The 24,946-nt window shown below is 37.7% G+C and overlaps 1 protein-coding gene across 5 annotated transcripts in view; it reads right to left on the bottom strand.

Moving 5' to 3' along the window:
- GRIK1 (glutamate ionotropic receptor kainate type subunit 1) overlaps positions 1–24,946 on the bottom strand; it is a 375,722-nt gene that overhangs the window by 16,538 nt on the left and 334,238 nt on the right. For all 5 annotated transcript variants that reach the window (XM_032393338.1, XM_032393337.1, XM_032393336.1 and 2 more), the window contains 4 exons: positions 23,288–23,406; positions 18,726–18,943; positions 5,845–6,070; positions 766–1,016 (listed from right to left, as the gene is read on the bottom strand). In XM_032393338.1, the coding sequence (XP_032249229.1) occupies positions 766–1,016; positions 5,845–6,070; positions 18,726–18,943; positions 23,288–23,406 (814 nt within the window). The remainder of the gene's footprint in view (positions 1–765; positions 1,017–5,844; positions 6,071–18,725; positions 18,944–23,287; positions 23,407–24,946) is intronic.

A 24,946-nucleotide genomic window follows, 5' to 3' on the forward strand; every position in this document is an offset into this window, starting at 1 on the left:
AACAATAACTCTAAATTGAATGGGTGGCCTAGTGCACCACAATGGGCATGAGCTTTGTACTTTATTCACAATCATCTTATTCAGGTTGGTGTAAGTTCCTGGTGTGATTTCTATCAAAAACAAAAGTGACAGGCAAAAATGGTTGACTGTTGAAATCAACTATAATCCTAAATACAGTTTGGAAAAATAAAGTCTCTAATATATTTCATTGTCATTCTGTATAATTTATCATATTCCTGGTCCCCCCAAATTGGTGAATTATCCTTTTACAAACCATATTTTGAGAGAGGTAAATGCTCAGTTTCAAAATGCTACATTTATATCTTTATGTAAATTGCTTTGCATTAGTACATGCGCTCAGCATCTAGACTTAAAGAAAGGATGGTAACATTTCTCTCAAAGATCTTTTTATATCTTTTCCAATTTTGGTTTTATTTCTTGCTTGCTTTATCTAGGGTTTCTATCTTAAGAGCAAATAACTGTTCAAGAAATTAACTGAGTTTGGAATTTCTGCACTGCCATTCCAAATAGTGCTAATTGGATTTAGTATATAAGGCGCTTCCTTCTTCTCATTAATAAATGATGGGGCTGCGGTGCCGGCAGCACCTGGCAGGGATTCAATAGCTCTTTGCTCTCAGAAATGGCTCTTCTGGGCATCTAATTCAATAGACTGTTACAAGAAAGGGCAGGCATCTTTAAACCCCCCAAACTTAAGACAGATCATGCCAACTAAAAACTACCTAGTCCTAGAAAGAGATGACTCACCTGTTCAATATCATTGTTCTTCCGTGATTTGTATATAAATTCTCCAATGGCTACAAATACAGAAAGGACCAGTCCAGCAGCCAGAACAATGAAGATGCCCCCAATATTTTCTACTCCCAGAGCACTGGCCTCTTTGTTTTCTTCCTCGGGGCAGCCATTCCCCCGCCACCACTTCTCTTTCATCATATGCAGCTTGCCCTCTTCTTGTAACTGAAGAATAGCAATAGTGATTTTATCCCGGTAAGGAGAGCCTGTAAGTAAGGTCATTTGGATATTGGTCACCAAAGGGTTGGAAGATGTCAGGAAGGATTATTGTCTTAAAGGTAACGACTCTATGGCTGTTGGGAAACCCCAGTCCACAAATTGACTGGCAAAGGGCATGGAGGTTGAATTTTATATTTTGAAGGCTCTAAATAATTGGAAAGTGGATAGCTGACATGCTGAGATTAACACTTGCCCAGACTGTCTGTTCCTTTTAAATAAGGAAAAGCTGAGCTGGGAATTCTGTGACATACCTCTGCTTCTGGTGAGGTTTTCATAAATCTTTTCCCACGTTGGGGGATTTCGTTGTTTAGATTCTATTTTTTCTCAGTTGTCTAATATTGTGACAGCCTGGCTAGATGATCACCAGTGCCATCTTGTCTTTTTCCTAGGGCAGCCGCTAGACATTTCCCAGTCTCCCTTACAGTTAGTTCAGTGTGGTGAAGTGACCAGTTTCTAGCCATTCGGGGCTAAAGTGATGTATATTTCCAGTCCTATCCCACGTTCTCCCAACATGATTCTCTACTTTCTCTCTTCATTTCCCCAAATATGCAGTAGGAAGGAAAGGACTTCAAGTCACTAGGTATAGTGGAAACACCAATTGGAAGGAATTTGGGTCCCAGGATGATTGCATGAACAGTCTCTCTTTCAATGCACAGTGGACCATGGCAAGGTCAAGAAACAAACATTTATGATGTAAACCACTTGAACATGGCAGATGTTGGTTATAGTATTAGTCCATACTAACTAATATACTTAGTAACATACCATTAAGATTAGGTTTTGAAAACTTCAAAGGTTCTAAAAATTCTGCTAGGTTTGGAAAATTTACAAGGACTTCATTGATATCTTTTATACTCAATCTTCTAGTAATGTCACTGAACTTTTAATTATGTTAGGGTTAAACAGTACTGACATCTGTCTGTAGCCATAGCTTGCCAAGTACTGGCTTCCTATGCCAATTTATGCAAAGGGAGAGATTAAAAGATGGTGAGATGCATTTACTCAGTTTCTCGTTGGATGCTAAGAATTTTTGTTGGTATTTCTTCTACTTAGTAGGAAGGCAGTACACCTTCACACTTTCTGTTGCAAACTTTAAAGTTCTTCTTGGTAGAAATAAAAAATGCAAAAAATCAAATAGCAAATCGACAATGAGTCATCTTAGAACCAGAAGAGATCTTAGAAATCATATAGTCCAGTCCATGTATTTTGGCCTTGAAAAAATTTAGGATGTGGAAGTATGAGTAAAAGTACTAGTTACTGGCAGAGGCAAGGACTTAATTCACTTCCTCTTACTTCTCACTTAGTGTTATTTCCCTGAAAGCTGCTTCCTCTACCCCACAGCCTGCCCCTCTTCCTGCCTTCAGCCTCCACATACACAAACCTTATGTTCCGTGGCATGTTTTATGTTGGAAAAGCAGAAGGTTAACAGTGTGGCATTTGTCATTTTTCCTTCTTTCCTCCCAAAACTTCCTAAAGTCATTGTCAGTACTCAAAATCAAGTTTAAAAGAAGCACAAAATGTTTTGGAGTTAGATTGTGGCTTGTCAATTAGGAAAATGGATTTTTGGTGAGAAAATGGCTCTTGTAAGCCAAATTAAAAGATATTGGCTGCTTGCTTAAACACCCCCAGAATAATGGTTAGTGTCAAAATTAGCACCATTAACATACCCATAGCATGTTGAGCAATTAAGTGAACCAGGAGAGCTTCGCTTTAATGTACAAGAAAATGCTCTGAAGAGCGTTAAGAATGATTCTTAACGGTAGCGGTTGCTGCTGTAATCATAGCAGTATACACAGTGGGCACTCAATAAATGTTGACTGACGCTCTCCTTCTGCCTTCAGGCTGCGCAATACCTACAACATTTCAGACAGACGGGGATTGGATCTCCCTTTAAAGTTGTTCTCTAAGGAAGGTAATTTCCAGCCTCCTGGTAACCTGTTTAAGCTGTAACTGCTCTCATTCTCTTGAAGTTTTATTTTAAATCCCTCAGGAGGCACATTTCCAGAGCTTCTGTCCTGAGAGTCTCAAAGAAGCAAAGTCTTCAATTTTGTGTTGTGACTGAGCCCACTTTGCCAGTCTTTGACCATGTGAAAGAGTTTAGTGCTTTCAGGGAGTCAATGAGGGCAAGACCAGAATTGTGTGGAGAATTTTTTTGTATCTGAATATATTTTAGCTTCAGTGTTGTTGTTATTGCTTAAGTGGACTGAGTGACATCAGAAGTGATTTATTATTACAAGTCACTTGAAAAAATATATATGTACACACACAGATCTTCCTGAATAGCAACTGAGCTTTCTTAAAGAGTCAATTCATCATAGAAGAAACATCTCACAAATTTATCCAACAGCTGTATTCCCAATGGATGTATTCTCTCTGAGGTCTGCCATCTGTTCCAATTATTCCTTCATTGTTTTTGGTTTAAAAGCCTGACAGGTTTATAACCAGTATGAAAAATTCCTGGAGTGTATTTCTTTTTATCTAGGGAGGGGGAAGAGCTCTTCAACTTTGGAACTCGTGTGTCAGAGTATGGATGAGGATGGAAAAAAGTAGACTGCATCAGAACACTCAAATCTCTATGTCATATAATATACAATGCAGTGATACTGAGACACATTTACACGAGGGCAAGTCATTTTCAAATTGTTGCATTAATTCAGGACTGTCGCTAAAAGAAGCCCCTGGCTTCCTTTCCCTTCTCCCTACCCCCAAACTTTAACTTCAGTGTTATATTCATTCATTAGAAGAAATGTCCATTAAAAGTCTCATAGTAAAGTACAAATATTCTCAGAAGGAATGATACACAATGTTATTTTCTCTCATTATTACCAGATAGGAAATTTGGTGAGCAAGGAGTAGTGTTGAAGGTGGTCAAGGTGGGCTGATGAGGTGGAAGATAAAATGAGGAAAGTGCAGTTTTCAACTCTATAATTTAATCTAAACATAGTTCTATTATGAAACTACAGTTGCTCCTCTGAGAAGATGTAGAATATAACACAATCAATCTTAAGGTCTTGATTTTGAAGAATCAAGGAAATGTACCCACTTCCGTTACTTTTGTCTGACTTACGGCCCATTTAACTAAAATCAGCAGTTGTGTGATATAAAAAAATAGCATCTTTCTAACTCTCCCCACCCCTATTACGGAAAATGAGGTGACAAAGCTTGGTTAGGGAGATAGTAGATTGTTTTACAAAAAGAGTCATAGCATTCTTTTAATTAGTGTCTAACAATCCCACTGAGCCTCCTGCAGAACGTGTTCACTTAATCAAAGGAGAGTTTACCATTTGGGAAAAAAAATATACTCTTTACTAGCAATATTGGTATTTTCATCAGGAAAAGTTATTGAAAATAAAGGGACAAGAAAGTAGTTATAGGTTCCCTAGCTCAATCATTCTTCAGGTTTATTTAGAATACAGTCTTGATAACAATAGTAACAATAATAATAAAGTTAATTTCTCCATAGCATATGTTTCTAACACCAGCTAGACAGCAGGGAGTCAAATTGGTTGCATATTCATAGTAAAGGGTAAAGAAAGTTGATCTTTATCTGGTTAATTAAATTAATATTGATCAAAAGTTGAATATGGGATATATATAGTCTTTTTTTTTAAATGACTTTGTGGTTAAGTGTCCAAACATTTAGGACAGTCCACCTAAAATCTGATTATTTTAATGAAAAATGAAACATCTAACAAACTTGTGTTCAAATTCCCACATATGCAATTGACTAGTCTGAAAGGCAGCTGTGCCCTTTGGATGACCATGTGGTCTCTAAGTTTCCATAGTTGCTACCATTCCCTATTGCTTCCTCAAGCAAACAAGTTTATTCAGTTATGATATCTGCTTAGCCTCTACAAGCATTTGAGTTTGTGATCCTTGTCTAATGTTGAGGGTTGGACTGGACAATCCCTTTCATACAACAAAAATAATAATATAAACCAGAAAAACTTATCTATCTTGGATCCTTAATAATATGACTTGACTGTAACCAAGATTTCTGCTTATTAGACTACCCAGTGGTCTAAGGTGGCCCCGGATTTCTCTCCCTTGGAATGCTTATCACAAAATTACTAATCATTCACTTGAGAAAAGCAGATTACCACCATACCCAAACCATATATGGTACAGTTTTCTATAGAGAGAGAATCCATAATTGTCCCTTAAATATAGAATATAGTTCTGTATGTTAGACATGCAAGAAAACCTTGCTATATGGGTCTGTATGCCTACAAGGCAATAATATCCCTAGGGAAAACAGTAGCACAAAATACAGAAATAGGAATATTTGGAGGTTTTAGATAGTTATCCTTGATTGTATCTAACATATTGCCAAAGAATTATAATTTAATCTTTACCTTTCTTCTTTTATAGGTATAGCTTTGGTTTTACTTCTGTTGACATAGAATTCTATATGCATAATTAATTTTGTTATATTCCAATATAATTTAAGATAGAAAAACTAGATAGGCATGTATAGGTACTGAAGACAATAATGTCAAGAGGATTAATCAGGAAGATATTCTTTTAAAGATATTTTTTGAGAGTAGAATAATAAAACTGATATACTCAACTAGATATCTAATGGTAGAGCTTGAAAGAGACAGTGGGTTGAAAGTTCATTAAGTTAAATATCTGGGAATTGTCAATTCAAAACATGCTTCTGACCTACATGGGCATTTCCCTTATTGATTAGTCCACTAAAGGTATTGTAGAACTTCTCAGAGTGTGGAGTAGATATCTCTGAGTTTACTCCCTTCTATCCTTCATAATTGACATTGCCCATCTCAGTCTTGGCTCATGCCTTGCCTCTCTTACCGATAGGTGTTCCCACTCCATAACCTTTGGAGTCAATGAGGCCCCCAATCTGAGTGAGGTTGCAGTTTCTCTGTGTCACATACTCAATGCTGGTGGACTCCATCAGCAGGGCATAGTCAGTGGTGAGTACTCGTTGGATCCCGTCATCACTGTTTTTAACCAGGGCAGTCTGCTGTCTGCTGCTCATAAAAGCCCACATCTTCTCATAGGTGGATATCTTTGATTTCTGCAGGGAGAGAAAGAACACCCACCAGCAGAAGAGTGCTGAGAAAATGCGTCCTAAAGCTATTCAAAATCCCGGTGGTCCAAATAGTATAGAGATTCTTTCTTTTCACATAGGAAACCAGTATGGTTGATCCTTGAACTTCAGTTTGTAGTTGAGAAGAGCCCAATTTATTACAGGGAAACATTAGAAGCACTGAGGCAGCTATGGAGGAAAAGGAGATCTTACAGATTAGCAATATAAGACATTGGCTCAAAGTCCTTTTGTTGTTAGGGAAGAAAGAACACTGGTATCGATGACAGCATTTGCCTAATGAATTGAGGCCACTAAGAACAAATCCTCAAGGCATACTGGATCAAGGCACGACTAGCTCACTCCAGGACTCTACCCATTGACTCCATTTCCCTTCATCCCCTAACTTCAGCAGGTACTGTTTTACTATTTTCTGGTATGTACGTCTCTATTCCTGATACAGCGTGCCTTTGCTGGGGACAGCCCTGAGATAAATCACATGCTATTGCTGCTTTGTTTATGAAAGAACTGCCATTCACTCTTATCTTTTCTGGAAAACTTAGAATACAAATATTCTTTACAAGTTAAAATTCAGATCAGAAAATTCTTCGTACTGTATATGCTTTTTTATGTACATATTCAATTTTAATTGCAACTCTTTTTTAGAAAATGAGGACTGAATATTTCATTTCAAAGTGTTCTATGATGTCTTTCCCCTTATTCTTCAGCTTTTTGATAGATTCAATAATAAACCATAAATATGATGCATATGATACATGCATCTATACATTCCATTATCTCATTATCTTACTTTCTTTGTTAAAATATACTGCCTTAGTTTTCATATTGCTTGGATATGGACTTTCTATTCTTTTGAATAATGATCTATGACTAGACATTTACATTTTACTCTGTAATTTCCATATTTTTCCAATTTTTTTCTGAATTTGTCTTCATTTGCATCAACACTCCCCTCCATTTATCTTGAAAATGAAAAACATTATGGAAATGACTGATAATTCTGAGCTAATTCCAGGCCCCACACATGAGACAGCTTCTCTGGCAGGCATAGGGCATATCATCTCAGGAGTGCAGAGAAGCTTCAAACATGATTTGGGGCCATAAGCAATAAATGGAATACCTGTGGAATCAACTCTGGCGTGGTTATTCATGCTCAAGTGTTCCTGGGGGCTCAGTTAATTCCTAACTCTATTTAGGACCTGGGTTAATGCTGTAGGCTTTATGAGTTAAGGGAGGACAGATGGCTTTATTTTGGATTGTTAGGCATTTGAAGATCCCCCTGAGAAAGGTCTTGTGAGACAGACAACAATTCAATAAACAGTACCTTATAGATACTGGTATTTTATGGAAGCCATTCTATCATGATTAGGCCCCTGTGAATTATTCCTCAACCCCAGAGATATCTGCAAATTGGAGCTCATGTCTCCATGACAAAGGCATGGTTTTTGGTATCAGGGTCAATGCCTCATTTGTTGTGTGATTTCAACCTCTATGAGGTGGATAATGCCAAATTTGTAATAAAGAGCTACTCGAAGGAATACGGGGAGGTCAGTCTGTCTTTTGGTAGTAAATGCACAGCTGGGAAAATTCTTTCCTCCTTCAGGAAACTACGTTAAAGGAAAATAATTTTCTTAGAAGTATGAAATTTTAAAGTTGTCAGAGACTTTAGAAATTGACTCATTCAAACTGCTGTTTTCACAGAGGAGGAAATTTTGGTATAGAAGGCTTGGAGACTTCAGGAAAGTCACAGAACTAGTCAGCATCAAAGCTAATACTGGACCCCAGGACTCCCAATATCCAATTCAATGCTCTTTCCACTGGACCATGATGATCTTAGGGAAGTGGACGTCCTTATTGCCAAATTTCCCCTGAGAATGATTTTATTTTTTGATTTTTTAAAGATTTTATTTATTTATCTGACAGAGAGAGACAGAGAGAAAGAGGGAACACAAGCAGGGGGAGTGGGAGAAAGAGAAGTAGGCTTCCTGCTGAGCAGGGAGCCTGATGTGGGGCTCAATCCCAGGACCCTGGGAGCATGACCCGAGCTGAAGGCAGACGTTTAACGACTGAACCACCCAGGTGCCCCTGAGAATGATTTTAATCTTATTTGCTCTACCTTTGACAATAGCCTAAATTCATCGCCTTGTATTATTCCCTGAAGAAGTTTGCTATTTTGTATCATGTTAACACAAACTCAGAGTCAGCCTCCACATTAAAAAAAAATCCCATGAAATATCCATTTTTAATCATATTTAACTTTTATTATTAAAAATGAACGTTGTAAATAGTTAAAAAAACTGGATTTTTATTTTAAGGAAGTTGAGGACAAAACAAAGTAAATGATGGGTTCCTTCATGGTAAATGGACAAGGACTTGAAGGACAGGGAGGGAGATGAAAAGATTCAACGCAAAACCTACAAGCCTGTCATTGAGCCCCATTAGGTATGTTCTCAAATTATCTTCTGTGGGGGGTTGTCTAATTTCTCAATACATGGCAGACCTATCTGTGGTCTTACTACATGTGACTAGCATACAGCTTGTATAACATGTGGCTCACCAAGAGCACGCAACAGCCTTCAAAGTAATCTACACTCAAGGAGAAGTATCCACTGATCATGTACTTGGTGCTACCACGATATCCATGAACTACAAAAATTCTCAATTACTACTCTCAATTTCTTTTCTTGTCTCATCACAGCTTGATAAAACAATGTTTGCTGAATTAGCATGTTCTTCATACCACAGTTTGAGTAGCTGGAGGTCATGGATTTAATTCAACCATATCTACTTCTTTCTTCTCAGAGTAGAAGGTTGTTCTTGATCTGAACTCCCTGTGGTGCTGGAAGGGAAGTCTAGCTGGCATGGACTCCTTTGAAGCATTGAGGGCAGAACTGTTTCTTAGTAAGAAAACTACCACTTGGTAGAGGACTTGGTCAAGTGGAAGGTACAGGAAACATTCTAAATTTCTTTGACCCCCTCCTGCTATTCTTGTTGGGGCTTAATGATGGCAAACAAAATGGAACAGAGAATAGAAACCTTCTGCTTCCAGTTAAAGTTCTCTTTCATCATTTAGAAATTTTGCTCTTGTGGGGCTCCATTGTTTTCCACATTTGGAATTATAGACTATTTGAGAAGCTGAGGAGCTTAGATATACAGAAAGACTCCCAAAATGTGGCTACAGAATAACCTTTTTAACTGTTAGAAATACCTGTAGGTGGCTCAAGCACCTTAGGACACAGTTTTCCACCTTTGAAACCTACAGGAAGAACTTCATGGTTGGAAGAGTTTCCCTTAAGGATTCTTCAACCCCTACGTTCTACTTTTTGGACCAACTCCTTCATTTTTCTTATGCAGGTCCTGACTTTGGAGACATACAGAAGGTCACATTTTGTTAGTGAAAGAGCCAGCACAGAATGAGGGTCTCTTTCTTCTTTACTCCTGAGTTCTGTCCTGTGTGATGCCCTGTTATGTAATGTTTATTTTTTGTTAGGTCAAAAAGTACTACTTTGGTAGTAGTTAGATTGATTCCTTTTTAATAGATTTTCCATTTTTAAGACACAAATCCTAATAATTCTTAAATGGAACTGTTTGAATGGCAGATATTTTTGCGCTTCTAAATCGTCTGTAGTCTCAGCCTGCTAAATCATTTTAAATAATATATATTTAAAAAATAGAAACAGTGAATACCTCTTGTTTCAATGACTATGTCAAAGGTTAATTAGAATATTTGTAAAGTACTCTGAGCTTCTTAGCAAAAGTACCTAAAACTGAAAAGGCTTCATTTATTAAATCTGAAATCGTCTATCTTTTTTTTTTTCAAATATTGCAAGAGCATCAGGTTTAGATAATTTCATTTTGCCAGTTAAACCTGATTATGTGGCTATTCTGTTGCTGACGAAACATTATTGGCAAAGATTAAGCATATTTTCATCTAAAATCTGTTATAAGGGAGTGTTACTATATCTCCATTTGATGACCATCATTTATTTCTCCTTTTCCCCCTATGGTGCATGCAAGTTAAATACTCACTGGGAAATGATTTGCAATGTGTCTGTGCTCAGTTAAAAAGTACTTATTGAAAATAGTAATAATCACCAGAACATGCAGTGTCTACTGTTTGCCAAGCACTGTTCTAAGCGCTTTGTGTGTATTAATTCATTTAATCTTTACAGTGATCATATGAGAAAGATGCCATTTTTATGCCTCTTTTATATGTGAGGAATCGGGACACCACATGAGGAAATGATGAAGCCAGGATTTGATTCCAGCAATCTGGCTCCAGGCTCTGTGTTCTTAACCAACAGGGAATTAGCTATTTGTTTCAATACACCGAACAACAAACTCACGGTTTGGTTAATGTTTTAACAGCTAAATTTTCTAAAGAAATAATTGTAGTAAGTAGCAGTGCTATTTTTCTACGATAATCAGAACTGTTGCACCTCTTGCAGTCGGTATCTAATGTACGGAGCTATATACATAATTTAGGCAGCTTACATTTGTATAGACAAAAAATTAGATTGTATTTTCAGAAGTGTGACACTTGGAACTTAGAAGGAAGTGTGGATATTGTTTCTATTTTTTCCTTTAACAGTTTTTTATGTTTCATATAATTCTGTTGTTTGCAGTTGCAGGGTTTCTGCTATAACATGTAAAACAGGTGTAAATTCTATAGTGTAAGATGGTCTTAAGACCGATAGAACCTCCACTTTATAGACATATCCTTCTAATATATCATTTTTACTGAGATAAGCATTATTTATCACATTATTTCTTCAACCAGGTTATAGGGCTTCTACACTGGAGATATATAATCTTAATACTTAGTAGAATGAGTAATTGTGCAATTCTGCTTAAGACCAATATGTCTGAAGACTTACATATAGATCCATGTTTATATATGATTATTTATACATATATCCATAACCCCACATGCATACATACACACTGGGGATAAATTATTCATATTTAATCTTTGTAATCTTATCAAAAATGCTATTATGAATATGGTGAATATATGCATGTTGAACAAATAAAATGCCAAAAACAGTTACATTTTAAAATCTTCAAGTTACTTTTTCTTTAGAGAAATCCTGATTTAAGATAAATCTTAAAAATCAGCTAAAGACCTGGAAATCATCTATGTAGAAATGCAAGTTTTGAAGCAGATGCATCAGAGGTAAATAGTTTGTCTTTAAAATAACCATTTTCTTTAACTCACAATTAAGTATATTATTTCATTAAATAATATTTTCTCATGGAATTTTAAAAATATGATTTAATTTGCAAAAATCCCTTCGAAAGGAGATCTCAGAAGAAAGCATTTATACTTATAGTGAGGGCCTCTGTCTTTCAAATGTATGTAATATGAGCATTGCAGTTGATCATGCTCTTATCTTGAATTGATAGAAACTTATGACATTTGCAGAATCTCCAAGGTTTTAAAAATTCACGTGCTCCCTTTAAAAAATTCCCTCAGTGGGATTTAAACACCTTTGCTAAAACATTTTTCATGTTTTTCTCCTGTCTAGAGTTAAAGATTGGTCCATTACAGGCAATATACCAGGATTTGAAAAAGGTTAACTTTAATTGACTTCATGGATTTCTTCCCAAACAAATACATTTTTAACATACGGGGACTTAGCATTTTGGGTACTGATGGTAAAATTAGCTGAATCTTTCAAGCACAAGCTAATATCTTCTTATGCAGAGAAGTTTGAGAAATGTCTTTCATTTTGTGCTTCTTTATATGACTATTTCTGTCTGGAACCTGTCTCCCCATAATGGCTCATTGCTTCAGTTCCACTGGTGTGGTGCTTAGTGACTTCCTTGAAATGTTTTTGGGGTTGATGACAGCTCCTAACCACTCCCTGGAAGGAGATTATGAAGGTTAGAAAGTCCCTTATTCCCGCAGCCAGTCCAAAGTCCCTAGACCATGAAAGCCAGAAATGACAAGTCTGTTACGATTTTTTTAAACCTACTTTATCCAAGTCATTTTAGACTGAATCATGATATAATCTGTGTAATCCTCTGGCTTGGGTCTGAGAGGATAGTGATTTGTTACAAGGCAAGCTTCTACTGAGAAACATTTCTTACATGAGTATTTTCTACCCTTCTGGCTCACGAGGACTTCTGATGTTCACACCACTTCCTGTCTGCACAAGACATGCTCCTAAATCACGTGCGGCCTTGTGTTTAACAGGTCTGCGTGCATCTTGTCTCTTTATTGCTCTTCAGGTCTTTAAGCTTTGCACACAATTTTATACCTGTCCCCTCCTATCTCTTACAATGCCAATCTCAAGTGCTATGATGAGAGCTATGACTGGAGAGCCTGGAAAACATATAAACTGAAATAAATCCTTCTGAACTACCTTGCTCTGCTTCTCAGCTGAAGTCTAAGGACAGCCTTACCATCTGGTTGGCTATCTACCATCTGGAAATGGTTCCTCGGCAAACACCATGTATGTACCTAAGAAAGCTTTCAAAAACAAAGGTTTTGGTCTGGCCTAGCCTCTGATGGTCTTTGAGATCTTGGGCACGGGCACTCCCTCTGGACTTCTGTGTCCATTAGCAGAAGACACACCTTCCAGAGATCACTGAGAGTAAGAAAGTTGAGCAAAGACCAACTTAGAGTTGTTGGTTTTTGTTTGTTTGTTTGTTTGTTTTTTAATTCACAGAGACTGAAAAAGTAGGACTAATAACTAGGGGTAAGTGGATACTAATGGTGACGTTGGTGGTGAAAATTCTAATATCTGACTTGCCGATTGTTTACAATTTGCCAAGTAGTACTGTAAACACAAGACCTATTTAGTCATTTATTCTTTAAAATAGTCTTACGAGTTAGCTATTATCTTCAATAAACAGAAAAGGAAATCAAGGTGTGGAGCTTAAAGAACTTGCCAAGGTCTAGGTAGCTAATAAGCAGTGAAGTCAGAATTTGAAGATATGCTGTCTGGCTCCTGCAATCTGAAGCACTTCACCGTAAGTTTTTTTTTTTTTTTTTTTAAATTTTTTTATTGTTATGTTAATCCCCATACATTACATCATTAGTTTTAGATATAGTGTTCCATGATTCATTGTTTGTGCATAACACCCAGTGCTCCATGCAGAACGTGCCCTCCTCAATACCCATCACCAGGTTAACCCATCCTCCCACCCCCACTTCACCATAAGTTTTAAGTTGTATCCCAGCAACTGGGGTTGGGTATATCTCCTGAGAAGACTGGCCGGTATCCTCAATCTCTGAACAATGGACTAGCACCATTATCCTGTTTGGAGGTTGGTTTGCAAGGGGCATTGGGAAATCCTTCTTTTCAGGCCTCAAAATGTTCTTAGACTTTTTATGACAGTGCTTTCTTCAATTGGAAAAAAAATGTGACTTGCTAAATTGTCATCATGAGACCAGAGTTTGGACTATTCCATTTATTCTGAAAGGTAATTAATAGAATTACATCAGGAGAAAAAAGAGAACTTTCACACTTTCCCTACCTCCTATGAGAGATGGAGAAAACTAGTGTTTTATTATACAGAAAAAAATACATATATTTATATTATATAGAAAACTAGTGCTCCATTATGAAAGGGGAAGCTGTAGCTGGTTGCCCTTGCTGTCAACTTACTTGAGTATAAAAGAGGAAATGGGTCATGTCAACCTTGGGGAAGCTACACCCAAGTTGTGTCCACAGCTTGGCCATGAACTAACTGATATTTGTACTTCCTAAGATGCTGGTGGTGGTCTCAGGGGTTTGGGAGGGCAGGGAAAACCTTTACTGTTCAGGCTTTTGAAACAGTAGAAAGAACTAAGCAATTCTGTAGCAGAGAGCTGAGAAACCAATATAGTTAATATCATAGTATTAATTAGTACTATCCCTAGTGGAAAATAAAAGGGAGTTTGTCGAAAAATTCTCTAAGTGAAGTCTCTTGAAGTTCTGAAATATTAAAACACTGACTTAAAAAAAAAAGTCCATTTATTAATTGACAGCCCGACAAGGAGAAATAAAAGATCCCCTGATATTTGGAGAATTTCCTCAAACATTTTCAACAGTCCCTGGACAGGATAAAATATTCTGCCTCTCTTTAACCTTGTCTTGGTAATTGGCCTAGTGGTAACTGACACCCTTTGACCAAATGGGTATTATGTCATCCACAGTGCTTAAGACTTTAAGACTCAAAGTGCTTATGACCTTGAGAAAATTTGATGTTTAAAAAGCATCATTAACTGAGTGAACTTGGCCACAACACTTAGAGTTGTTCCTTTCTTTATAGACAATATCAAATTCTAGCTGTCCATCTAAAGCCTAGTGAATGCATATGGAATTGAATTTATGATTTAATCCTAGTTCTCTTGTGCAAATACAGCCCCTGATGACCCATGTAGTTGTGCTATGTACAAATGACTCAGTGGAGGAAAACTGCTTCAGGCTCTCCTGTCTCAGACACATAGTACTTTGACCAGCACTTGCTTAATAAATGTCAGTTTATTTCCTCAGCCTTACCTGAATTCACATGGTAGATAGTGCAATTTCACCCAAGCTACTTTAAAAAATTAAATTTTGCTCTTTTTTTCATGTTGAAAACAAAATAAACCAAATCTGAAATCTGGGGTTGTGCTGTCTGCAAAAATAGGAAAGTCTAGGGAAAAAAACCCAATGGATTTTGATTAAAATTTTAGTGAGCAACTTCTGGCTACACTCTTCAAAGAGAAACTTCTCTAAATGCTTGTGGCCCAGAGGCCACATAAAGGGATTAGTGTATTTTGCGCCTTCACAGATTTTGGTAATTTCTATAGTCCTTTCTTTTTGCTACTTCCTATTTCATAGCTGTAAAAAGAATTTAGAATCAACTTGAAAGCAAAGAGACAGATTTCTACCATTTGAATGCTGCCAAAGGGATATATATATATTTTTCCCCCTCCCCCCTGGGAACAAAAGTGTAACTTTAAGTTACACTGTGTGAGATAAGGAAATGCTTCTTATTAGAAGTTTCCTTGTGATTGAGTGGAGATGAGACCCGTCTGAACAAATGGCTGATGACCCAATAATGGGTCAGAACGTGTTCGGTTAGACTGGGTGAAGGGGGTTTTCCTTATTCATTCAACAGCCCAAGAGAGGATATTGTCTTTGATTAAGAGAGAAAGGGAGGGAGGCCTGATGGCACAGCAGAGGTGAAATGTTAATGAAGACCTGGCTCACGACTAAGTTTTTTGACCATTAACTACTGTCACTCAGTGACTCAAGGTAGAACTACCCTGAGAGCTGAAAGCCTGGAATGTTTCTTTCCCTTGTGGAATAATCCAGCTTAAAAACCCTGAGTGTGTATCCCTCTGAAGCTTTCTGACAGCTTGCCTCCCTCAAGGGGAAAACTAAATCGGATTTAGTCCTTGTTCTCTTTTTGCAAATAAATTCCTTCATGATAAACAGGGCTGCCTGGCTGCAAGCTAACTTGTAAATTGAGAAAAGTGGCAACAATGTCTCTTCCTGTGTGGGTCTCTATTATCCCTCCTGCCATGGTCTGAATGTGTCCCCCTCACATTCATATGATAATCTTTAACCCCCAAAGATGCCAATATTAGGAAGTGAGGCCTTTGGGAGATGTTTAAGTCATAAGGATGGAGCCATTACAAATGGGATTAGTGCCTTAAGGCTCCAGAGAGATCTCTTGCCCCTTCCACCATGTGAGGATACAACGAAAAGTCTGTGACCTGAAATAGGGCCCTCACTCGACCATGCTGAGACTCTGATCTCAGGCTTCCAGCCCCCCGAAGTGTGAGAAACACATTTCTCTTTTTTTTTTATAAGCTACCGGGTCTGTGGTATCTCATGATCGTAGCCTGAATGGACAAAGACACTTGTTTCCCTCCTTCTGTTTGTCCCTCCCTCCTCTGATGAATTCCATCTTTCTATAGAATTCATCTTTTTGAAAACATGTTTTCTGAGTGCGTACCGTGTGCCAGGCATTGTTTTAGCCCCTGGGGATGTAATGGCAAACAAAACAGAGCATTTCTCTACCCTCAAGAAGCTTACCTTGTAGCACTCTCTGAAGTTTGGCTGAACCCTGGCTCTTCCATTGACAGCTTTGTAAATTTGGGGCAGGTTACTTAACTAAGCTGTGCCTCATTTTCTTCCGTATGAGGGGGTAATATTAGTACTTGCCTCAACTGGTCTTAATTAGGATCAAATGAGATAATATACGTAGAGCATTTACAGAGTGTGTGGCTATGAGCTAGGGTCCTGGGCAAGCTGCTATTGTCATTGCTGTTGTTGGTACTTTTGTCACGTTCTTTCTCCCTGAGATACTTCTTGACTCATCATTTGCCTGGTGACCTGAGGGACCACTTTAATTCGTGCCTCATTTTCAGGGCCAAGGAGCAAGCAGGAGCCCTCTTTGAAAAGGCCCAGGGAGCAGAAGTTGTGAGAGTAGCACATGACTGTTGTAGGGAAATGCGCTATCCAACATACTGCAATGGATCCTGCTGGAAAAATGGGGAGCGGTACCCTTGATACACAAGAAGCATGTGAGCAGAAACAGATCAAAAGGAGGCTAAGGGATGCTTTGTGAATACGCAGACTGTTTGTACAGTGGCAAAGTCAGGTCCGTCACTTTTGCAAAGGGCAGCCTCCCCCTCTTCTATATTTGTAGTAGATTCTTCTCTGCCTCTACTTACCTACTTCCCAATACTTTAAAACTTTTTGATACTGGTAAAAGAGGTAAGTCATTTCAGATATTTTTTCAGACATACCCAATTCTACTTTGGCAGTGTCCCTCGGCCCTCTATGCCTTGTAGGTAACTTTTCTGGTTTCTGACAAGTATCATGATGAATCACTAGCTTGAGGTAACTTCTGTCTCTTCACACTATTGATTTCACAAAAATCCAGGCTTTCATAAACTTGGATAACCATATATTTAATGTCATTTGTCCTTAAAACAACACTTGTCTAGGGTACAATCACCACACTTTATACATTCACTAAATCAATGATATATTTCTTAAAATGATGTGCTCGCTTCGGCAGCACATATATTTCTTAAAATGAAAAGAATGTTTAAAAATCATCTTTTTCTAACAAAGGGGAAAAGCAAATCCTAACTTTTCATGTTATTCTATTTTTGATAACCCTCTGGATTTTAAAACAGAGTAATTTTATTTTTTTTAATTTTTTAATTTTTTAATTTATTTTTTAAAGATTATTTATTTATTTATTTGACAGCGAGAGACACGGCGAGAGAGGGAACACAAGCAGGGGGAGTGGGAGAGAGAGAAGCAGGCTTCCCGCTGAGCAGGGAGCCCGACGCGGGGCTCGATCCCAGGACCCTGGGATCATGACCTGAGCCAAAGGCAGACGCTTAATGACTGAGCCACCCAGGCGCCCCTAAAACAGAGTAATTTTAAACTTAAAACAAAATAATTTGTATTTATTAATGTTATTGTTAATTGATAAAATTTACTGCAAAGGTAGTACCTATTTTGATGAACCAATACTGTTATACAAAGAAGCGTCCCTTTTTTCCCACCCATAGTTTTTTTGGTTCTAAATTAATATTCTTCACCCGTTTTTGTCAACTCAATCTTGGGGTGACAACTTCATTTTTGGTAAGCTAGGTATGCAGCCTTGACACAAGTGCGTTTTTAGAGTTTATTTTGGTTGCATGACTGTTTTCCTTTTTCTTTTTTTTTTCTTCACATGAGCAGTTAAAAGAAGGTTCTAACTAGTCCCTGTCTAGCATCAAGTTTGTGACTTTGAAAGATAATTTCGTTTCTAAAGATTTTGTTTTCTTCATTAGTAAAGTGAAGGGCTGAACTTCGTGATCTCTAAGGTGTTTTTGCTATCTCTACAACTCCCTGGATCTATTGAAATCCGTTCCTACCCCAGGGGAGCTATTGTATCTGGGATTTCATAATAAAAGTACTAAGGCTTATTCCATAAGCAAGGCAGAAATCAGTTGCACTACTCTAAGTAAGTAATGAAAAAGACTCGAACAATGAAATGCACTTGACAATAAAACTATATTGACTCTAACTTAATTCTCCTTCGGTGGCTTGGAAGGCACTCCTGGCTATTGGAAACTTCAGGCCGTCCTGGGGGCACTGTCCTCATTGGTGCAGATATAATATTTGACTGGTGTCCCCCCCCCCGGGGAATTTTTTTGGTTCTAAATCTCCAAATAAATTCCAGTATCAACACATTTATTTGTTACCTGCTCTATCTCATTAAATACAGAACACAAAGAACAAAAAAATGATATTCAAGTATTCTGTATTCTGATTATTGGAATTTCCGATTAAGGAATTTTTATTTTATGGGCTCCATGAATGAGTTATTCGTTAATGGCTGGTTAGGCTATGTTCAGAAAACAGCATTTTTTTTTTTCTATTATAAAGGAAGAAGATACTGATCTGTAGATCTGAGTGTACTAAATTAGGGATAGAGGAGGCAAAGAAATTGCTTTATGCTGACTGCTGAGGGCACACGGGTTCCTTGTTATGGGAGTGTGTAATTATAAGTTTTATTTAAAAAAAAAAAACTGCCCACATCTTTTTTTTTTTTTTTTTTGGAGAGACTCTTTTATTCCACATTCCTCTCCCCTCAATATGAGATAACCTTTGAGAATACATTGTCCGTTTCTTACCTTGAAGAAGGTCATTGTTGATCCATCTCTGACTGCCCCGTATTCTATCTTGGTTTGCTTTGCCAGATCATCTGCTGAATCTATGGGGGATTCCATTCTCTCTACTGTCAGGAAGGCGGCCAGATTGGCAGTGTAGGATGAAATGATGATTAAGGTGAAAAACCACCATATCCCTCCAACTATCCTGGTCGATAGAGCTTTGGGCATCAGCTCTGATCCTGTGATGGTATCACCAGAGTAAGAGTGTTAAACAGAGTTAAGAGAAGAGGGAAGACTCATGATTTGACACTAGTCTAGGGAGATAATGCATTTTTACGACATAAAAATTATAAAGCCATTAAGGGCTTACTTTCTTGTGTGTAGGTGAGATAGAAGTGTTTTTTAGAAAATAGAGGAAAATCTAAATGATCTTTTATCACTAATTGCAGGTATTGCTTAAAATGTAATTTATCAACATTTGATGGTATTAAATGTTTTTAACCCTGAGTTATTCCATGTCTAAAATTTATAGAGTTAGTTTAATTGCTTAGATTTGGATTTGTTTGCTTGTTTTTGTTAAAAAGTCAACCCCAAGACTTTGGGGGCTTTTATTTAACTGTCTGATATGCATTTTATTGTGTGAAATAAAATGTTATCAGTCTTTGTACAACTATGAAAGCTTTGAAACACTAACTTATTTTTGTTTAAGATTAAAGAATGTGAGAAACTTTTAAAAGATTAACATATTATGCCATTTGTCACATGTACTTTAATAAAACTTTAGGATTTTACAATCAAATGAAATAGGATAGAGCTACACTTGACAGTTGATGAATCAATTTCCATTGTTTTATGTTACTTTTAAAGTCAAAATTATTTTTTTCTAATGTATATTCTTGTGTGACTGAGAAGAATATATTCACTGAAAAGCATGCTTTTGTCCTTTAAAGTGCTCGCCTTTATTTTTTTATTTAAAAAAAAATTTTTTTAAAGATCTTATTTATTTGAGAGAGAGAATAAGAGCATGAGAGCGGGGTGAGGGGCAGAGGGAGAAGTAGACTCCCGCTGAGGACTCCCGCTGAGGACTCCCGCTGAGCAGGGAGCTCCATGTGGGGCTTGATCTGGGACTCCGGGATCATGAACTGAGTTAAAGGCAGATGCTTAACCAACTGAGCAACCCAGGTACCCCAAAGTGCTTGTTTTTAATTATACTTCAAAGACTGGCCATTTCTCAGGTGGAAAGGGGCCCTTCCTGGTAAACATACATTTTTAGATGTCATCCGATGTTTATTATTTGTAAAAGATAACAGGGAGGCACATAACATGTTAACCAAGAGATCCGTTCTCTCTAAAAGAAAAGGTATATGGACCAAGTTTACTGACACAAAGGGTAAGCATTTGTGAAAACTCTCCAGCTCAAAACTGTTGGTCAACCTGAACTATAGATGTCTATGAACCCAGTAGTGGAATTAAAAAGGAGCAGAAGCGGGGATGCAGGGCTCACTCTAATCGTACTGATTCATGGGTGGATTTTGGCTACTCTGCCTGCCTGAAATTCACCATGGGTTCTGTACTTAGCATTTCCTCCATGAACTTAGAGGCATGGTGAGTTTATATGATCAGTTAAAAAGTGGAAAATGTAAAAATCTAAAAGGTGAAGTACAGCAGGTGAAATACCTGTTTTCAAGGATTCTTTCACTAATCTGATTGGGTGTTTTGAAGTTCTGTAGTTAATGGCTCAAGACGGAGTGGGGAATTGGAGGTTACCAATCTACAGATAAATGAGTTTATACTCAAATTTAATCTATAAATAGACACACATATTGCTCATGAAATCAAAGCCCCCTCAAGGCTCATGATAAGCAGATCAAGGTTGGCAGGGTTTCTGGGCTTTGAATTAACAGATACATTTTCCTAATGCTCTTAGGTATCTGGGAGCTTTATTCTCTTTTAATGAGGGAAACAGTTTCATTGCAATTTGTATTTTCTTCTTTTGTTTGTTTGTTTGAATTTGGGTGTGTAATATTACACAGATTTATAATAGTTTCCATTAAATTGCCTCCAAGAATTTAGTGGGATAGTTGTTTTAATCTTGTGGTTTAATGGGATTTGTGTGCCTGTGGGTGTCTCCGTGTGCTTAATGCCCAAGGTTGTTTCATATCTTTGTACTTAATTGATCTAGCAGCCTTTTGGCAGTGTGATATTATTTAGATCTTTAGTCAGTTATCATTAAAATACCATTTATTTCATAAAATAGCCATGGGAAATAAGTAATACAGTTAACAGATATATTTTCTTAGCTTATAGGTATGGATTTTTCTGCTGTAAATTTATCCTTATGTTATTTGGTCGCATTCATGAAAAGAGAAGGTAGTAATTTGTTATTTGTATAACTATGTATTATGTGACAGCAAAACTGGACCACTGACCGGTAATCAGAAATAATATAAATTCACACCTATCATACTTTAAAATAAATATACTTTTGAATGATGTAGTCTTGGAAACTAAAAAAAAAATAACTAGTAGAAATCTACTCAGATTACATTTTAAACCCTTGGTCTATGGTACGAATTAGATTTCTTGACATTTCACTATGTTTTTTTATTTTCACACGGTTCTGTGACTTTCATGACTTTCAGCGTTAATTGAAATACTTAGAAACGGCTTGTCGCAAATAGAGATGATTTGTCTAAGTTCGGAACTGGAGAGGATGAAGTTATGTAGGCAATAAAAGTCAAGTGAAGCATCGTTAGAAAATATTTGGGATGAGAGACAATACTTGCTGAAGTCTCTTTAGAGCCTTTTATGGCAGACATGACAGCCAATCCTGATCCAGACTTTGCTCACGCTCTGTAGAAAAGAGAAAGTCTGATCATCACATTAACACAGCGGTTTCCAATGGAGTACAGTGACAAGCTTCTGCTAACAAGAGAGAGCACGACGGTTGGTACAGAGTTAGCTACCTGGTCCAATTCCACACGCTAAGGACAGATCCACTCAACAGTCATCAGTACCATCAATTTGTATATGACAATATTTGGGTCAGCGGACAAGTATTTTTACCCTTCTTGAAAACCAAGCAGAGTCTGGTTGGGGCTGACTGTCATGTACCCAAGGTAGTGGTAACTAGCACACACTGCATCCCACGGTTTGCTGTGGATGATGGTAAACTCCAAACAGAATATGAAAGAGAATTTGAGAAGCTGGGTGCACTCACATGACACAAGGCAGTCATGGTCATGTGTACCTGAATGGACTTGCTGTCTACTCTGTAAAACCCACGCCTATATTTTTCAATTCTAATGGTACAGACAAACAAGCTATAGGGAAGCTGTGTGTGTTTTGGCGGGGGGGGGGGGGGGTGTCTCCTTGTTCTTTGGTAGTTGTTGCTCATGAGACAAATGCCCTAAAAATTAAATGCACTGGTAAAGCACTATATGGCTTCTAATGGGTTTTCCTGCAGGACTTACAGTTCTTTGCTACCCTCTAACCTTATGCAAGTGATTTCTAGTAAATTCGGTGCTATGTTTATACCTATTTAGCAGTGCCCGCGTAAACTGCTGAACTGCCTGATGAGAATTTACCCACTTTTCTCAAATATTTGGTACTTCCCTCTCTCCCTCTCGTTTATAAACACAGAATACAAACATTTCAAGTGATATGATAAAAACTCCCTCATGAGAAGCCTGAGGTTCACCCCCAAGTAACAGATATATTTTATATATATATATATATATATATATATATATATATATATATATCCTTGTTGAATTTTCCTTTGCCAATTTATTTTGCAGTGTATTGTCAAATGAGTAGATTATTCTAAACACGACAGCATCTGTGACTTATGATTTTCTTAAATTAATGCATTTAATCTTGGGATGTCTTTTCTAGACCATTTGCCTAGAATCAAAGCTGAGGAAAATCCACAAAAGAGCTGGATTTCTTCCAAAGGTTAAAATGACTCCCTCCTCCCTCCCCAACAAAATCAAAATTCCCCATATCATATAAAATATATAAAATATATTACATTTCTATGGTTTGAATTTTATTTCCGCACCCTTACAGTTTGTTGTTGCTATGCTTACCAATTGAGGGAGATTGTAAAAAGTTACAAGTGAGGATGAATCCCAGTAGGGTTTGTCGGAGTGGTAATTAGGTGACTGTTTTAGGTACTGTCAGCTATTGGAAAAATGTAAGCCAACTTAATTTTCAAAGGATTCAAATTCCACTCCTTTAGAACCCCTGACTTGTGGAGTTATGGCTGGAAAGGAAAAGTCTGATCCTTCCATCTATGCAAATTTGTAAACAATTTTTAAGGTATTTTAACCACTACTTCCTTCTAGGAAAATTTGTATTGCTGGATAGAAGTCTTATTTTAGAAATACAGACAAGAAGTTCCATTCAGGTCCTATTTTTATCTTTGCCATCTTTAGAACTGACTCTGAAGTCAGGTTCTATTTTTTAATTCCTGAGATCGTTTTTCAGCCTACCCTCTAGCTTTATGGTGGAGTTTCCCAGCAGCAAAGCCCGTCAGCAGACTGTGGGACACATGTGACAAAGACAGGCAACCGGTGTACCTTGCTGCATGAGAGCTCCAACTCCAAACCAGAAACTATTTAGTAAAGTAAAATTGTTTTCCACCACGTCTGAGTCGGGGTTGCACGGGTGGGGGTTATACCATTCGTAGGGTGTAAACCTGTAGTAGTTAATAGAAACAGTCTGTGAACATCAGATAAATACACACGGCACCAGCAAAACCTGCTCAACAACGCAGAAAACCCAGCAGTTAATGGTGAGAGCATCAAACCAACACAGTAAAGGCCATTTGCATCAGCTTACAGCTCTGGTGGGCAAGGTTTCAAATGAGACGCGAGACATTATCTTTACCAAACTTCTTATTTCTAGGCAACATGCTTTGGTTGGCTGGGAATTGTACTTCTCTGACCTATGTCTGCTGAATTCTTCTGAGTTTTTATTCATTTTCATTTTACTGAACTGCTAGTTGGACTGTAAAGAAAGGTTCGCTCATCCAAAGTATTTACCCCACCAAGAAGCAGTGACTGCTACATACACGGGTTACATACCAAATACAGTGTCAAGATACTGTGTTGCTAGATGCTTGGGGACACAAAGAAGAGGGGTGACTTGCCTTCAAGGGACATCTATGGACAGATGCCTAAAAGAAAGATGTGGCTTAGTGATTGCATAATGCATCAAAGGAACTGCAAGGGCAAAAAAATTAGTGAACAGAAAGAAGGTCTAGATTTGGGTTATATTCAATTTTTTTTAGTATACTACATATATGGAAAGAAAAACCATAATCTTTAAATGAAGAGATGGGGGCTCCTGTGTGACTCAGTCATTAAGCGTCTGCCTTCGGCTCAAGTCATGATCTCAGGGTCCTGGGATCGAGCCCCGCATCAGGCTCCCTGGTCAGCGGGAAGCCTGCTTCTCCCTCTCCCACTCCCCCTGCTTGTGTTCCTGCTCTCGCTATCTCTCTCTCTGTCAAATAATAAATAAAATCTTAAAAAAAATAAATAAATGAAGAGATGAAGTATATATATATATTTTAAGTAGGCTCCACGCCCAACATGGGGTTTGAACGCAAGACTCTGAGATCAAGAGTTACATGCTCTAGCGACTGAGCCAGCCAGGCACCCCTGAAGACTTGCAGTTTAAACTTAGAAGTATCCTGCCCCAGGGATAGGGGTAGGGAGTTCATCAGTGTTAACTCCATAGCATATTTCACTGGGGAGTTTTACATTCAAAATTCCCTTTTGATTTGTTTTTAATTTATGTATAGAATGATGGACTGCAGTCACTTGATCAGCTGCCCTAGTGAGTTAGGAAGTTGATCTTGAACAAGTCACTTAACCTTTCTGGCCTCAGTTTCCTTATTAGTAAACAAGAGGGAATCCAGATATCTCTGGGATGGGTGAAAAGAAAAATCCGGGGAACTGGATATTCTTTTGGTTCTTTCTCTGTTTTCTAAACATCTGTCTGACTTCTGTAGCCCAAGGAGTTGCCCGCTCTGTGGTTATTTTGTAGGGCTATCTTGCCAAGGGGCACTTATTTCCCCAAATAGACATTAGCAGAGGCTCTGCAAAGTGATCTGGAAATGATTTAAAATGTTGTAGTTCCTAGCACTGGAAGCTTTGCCATTTGCCATTGGGTTTTTTTAATGGAAGCAGGAGCGTTAGAGTAATGTTAAAACCCCATAAAACCGATGGGAACAT

Source organism: Phoca vitulina, unplaced genomic scaffold (assembly GCF_004348235.1).
Source record: "Phoca vitulina isolate PV1807 unplaced genomic scaffold, GSC_HSeal_1.0 scaffold72, whole genome shotgun sequence".
NCBI lineage: Eukaryota > Metazoa > Chordata > Mammalia > Carnivora > Phocidae > Phoca > Phoca vitulina.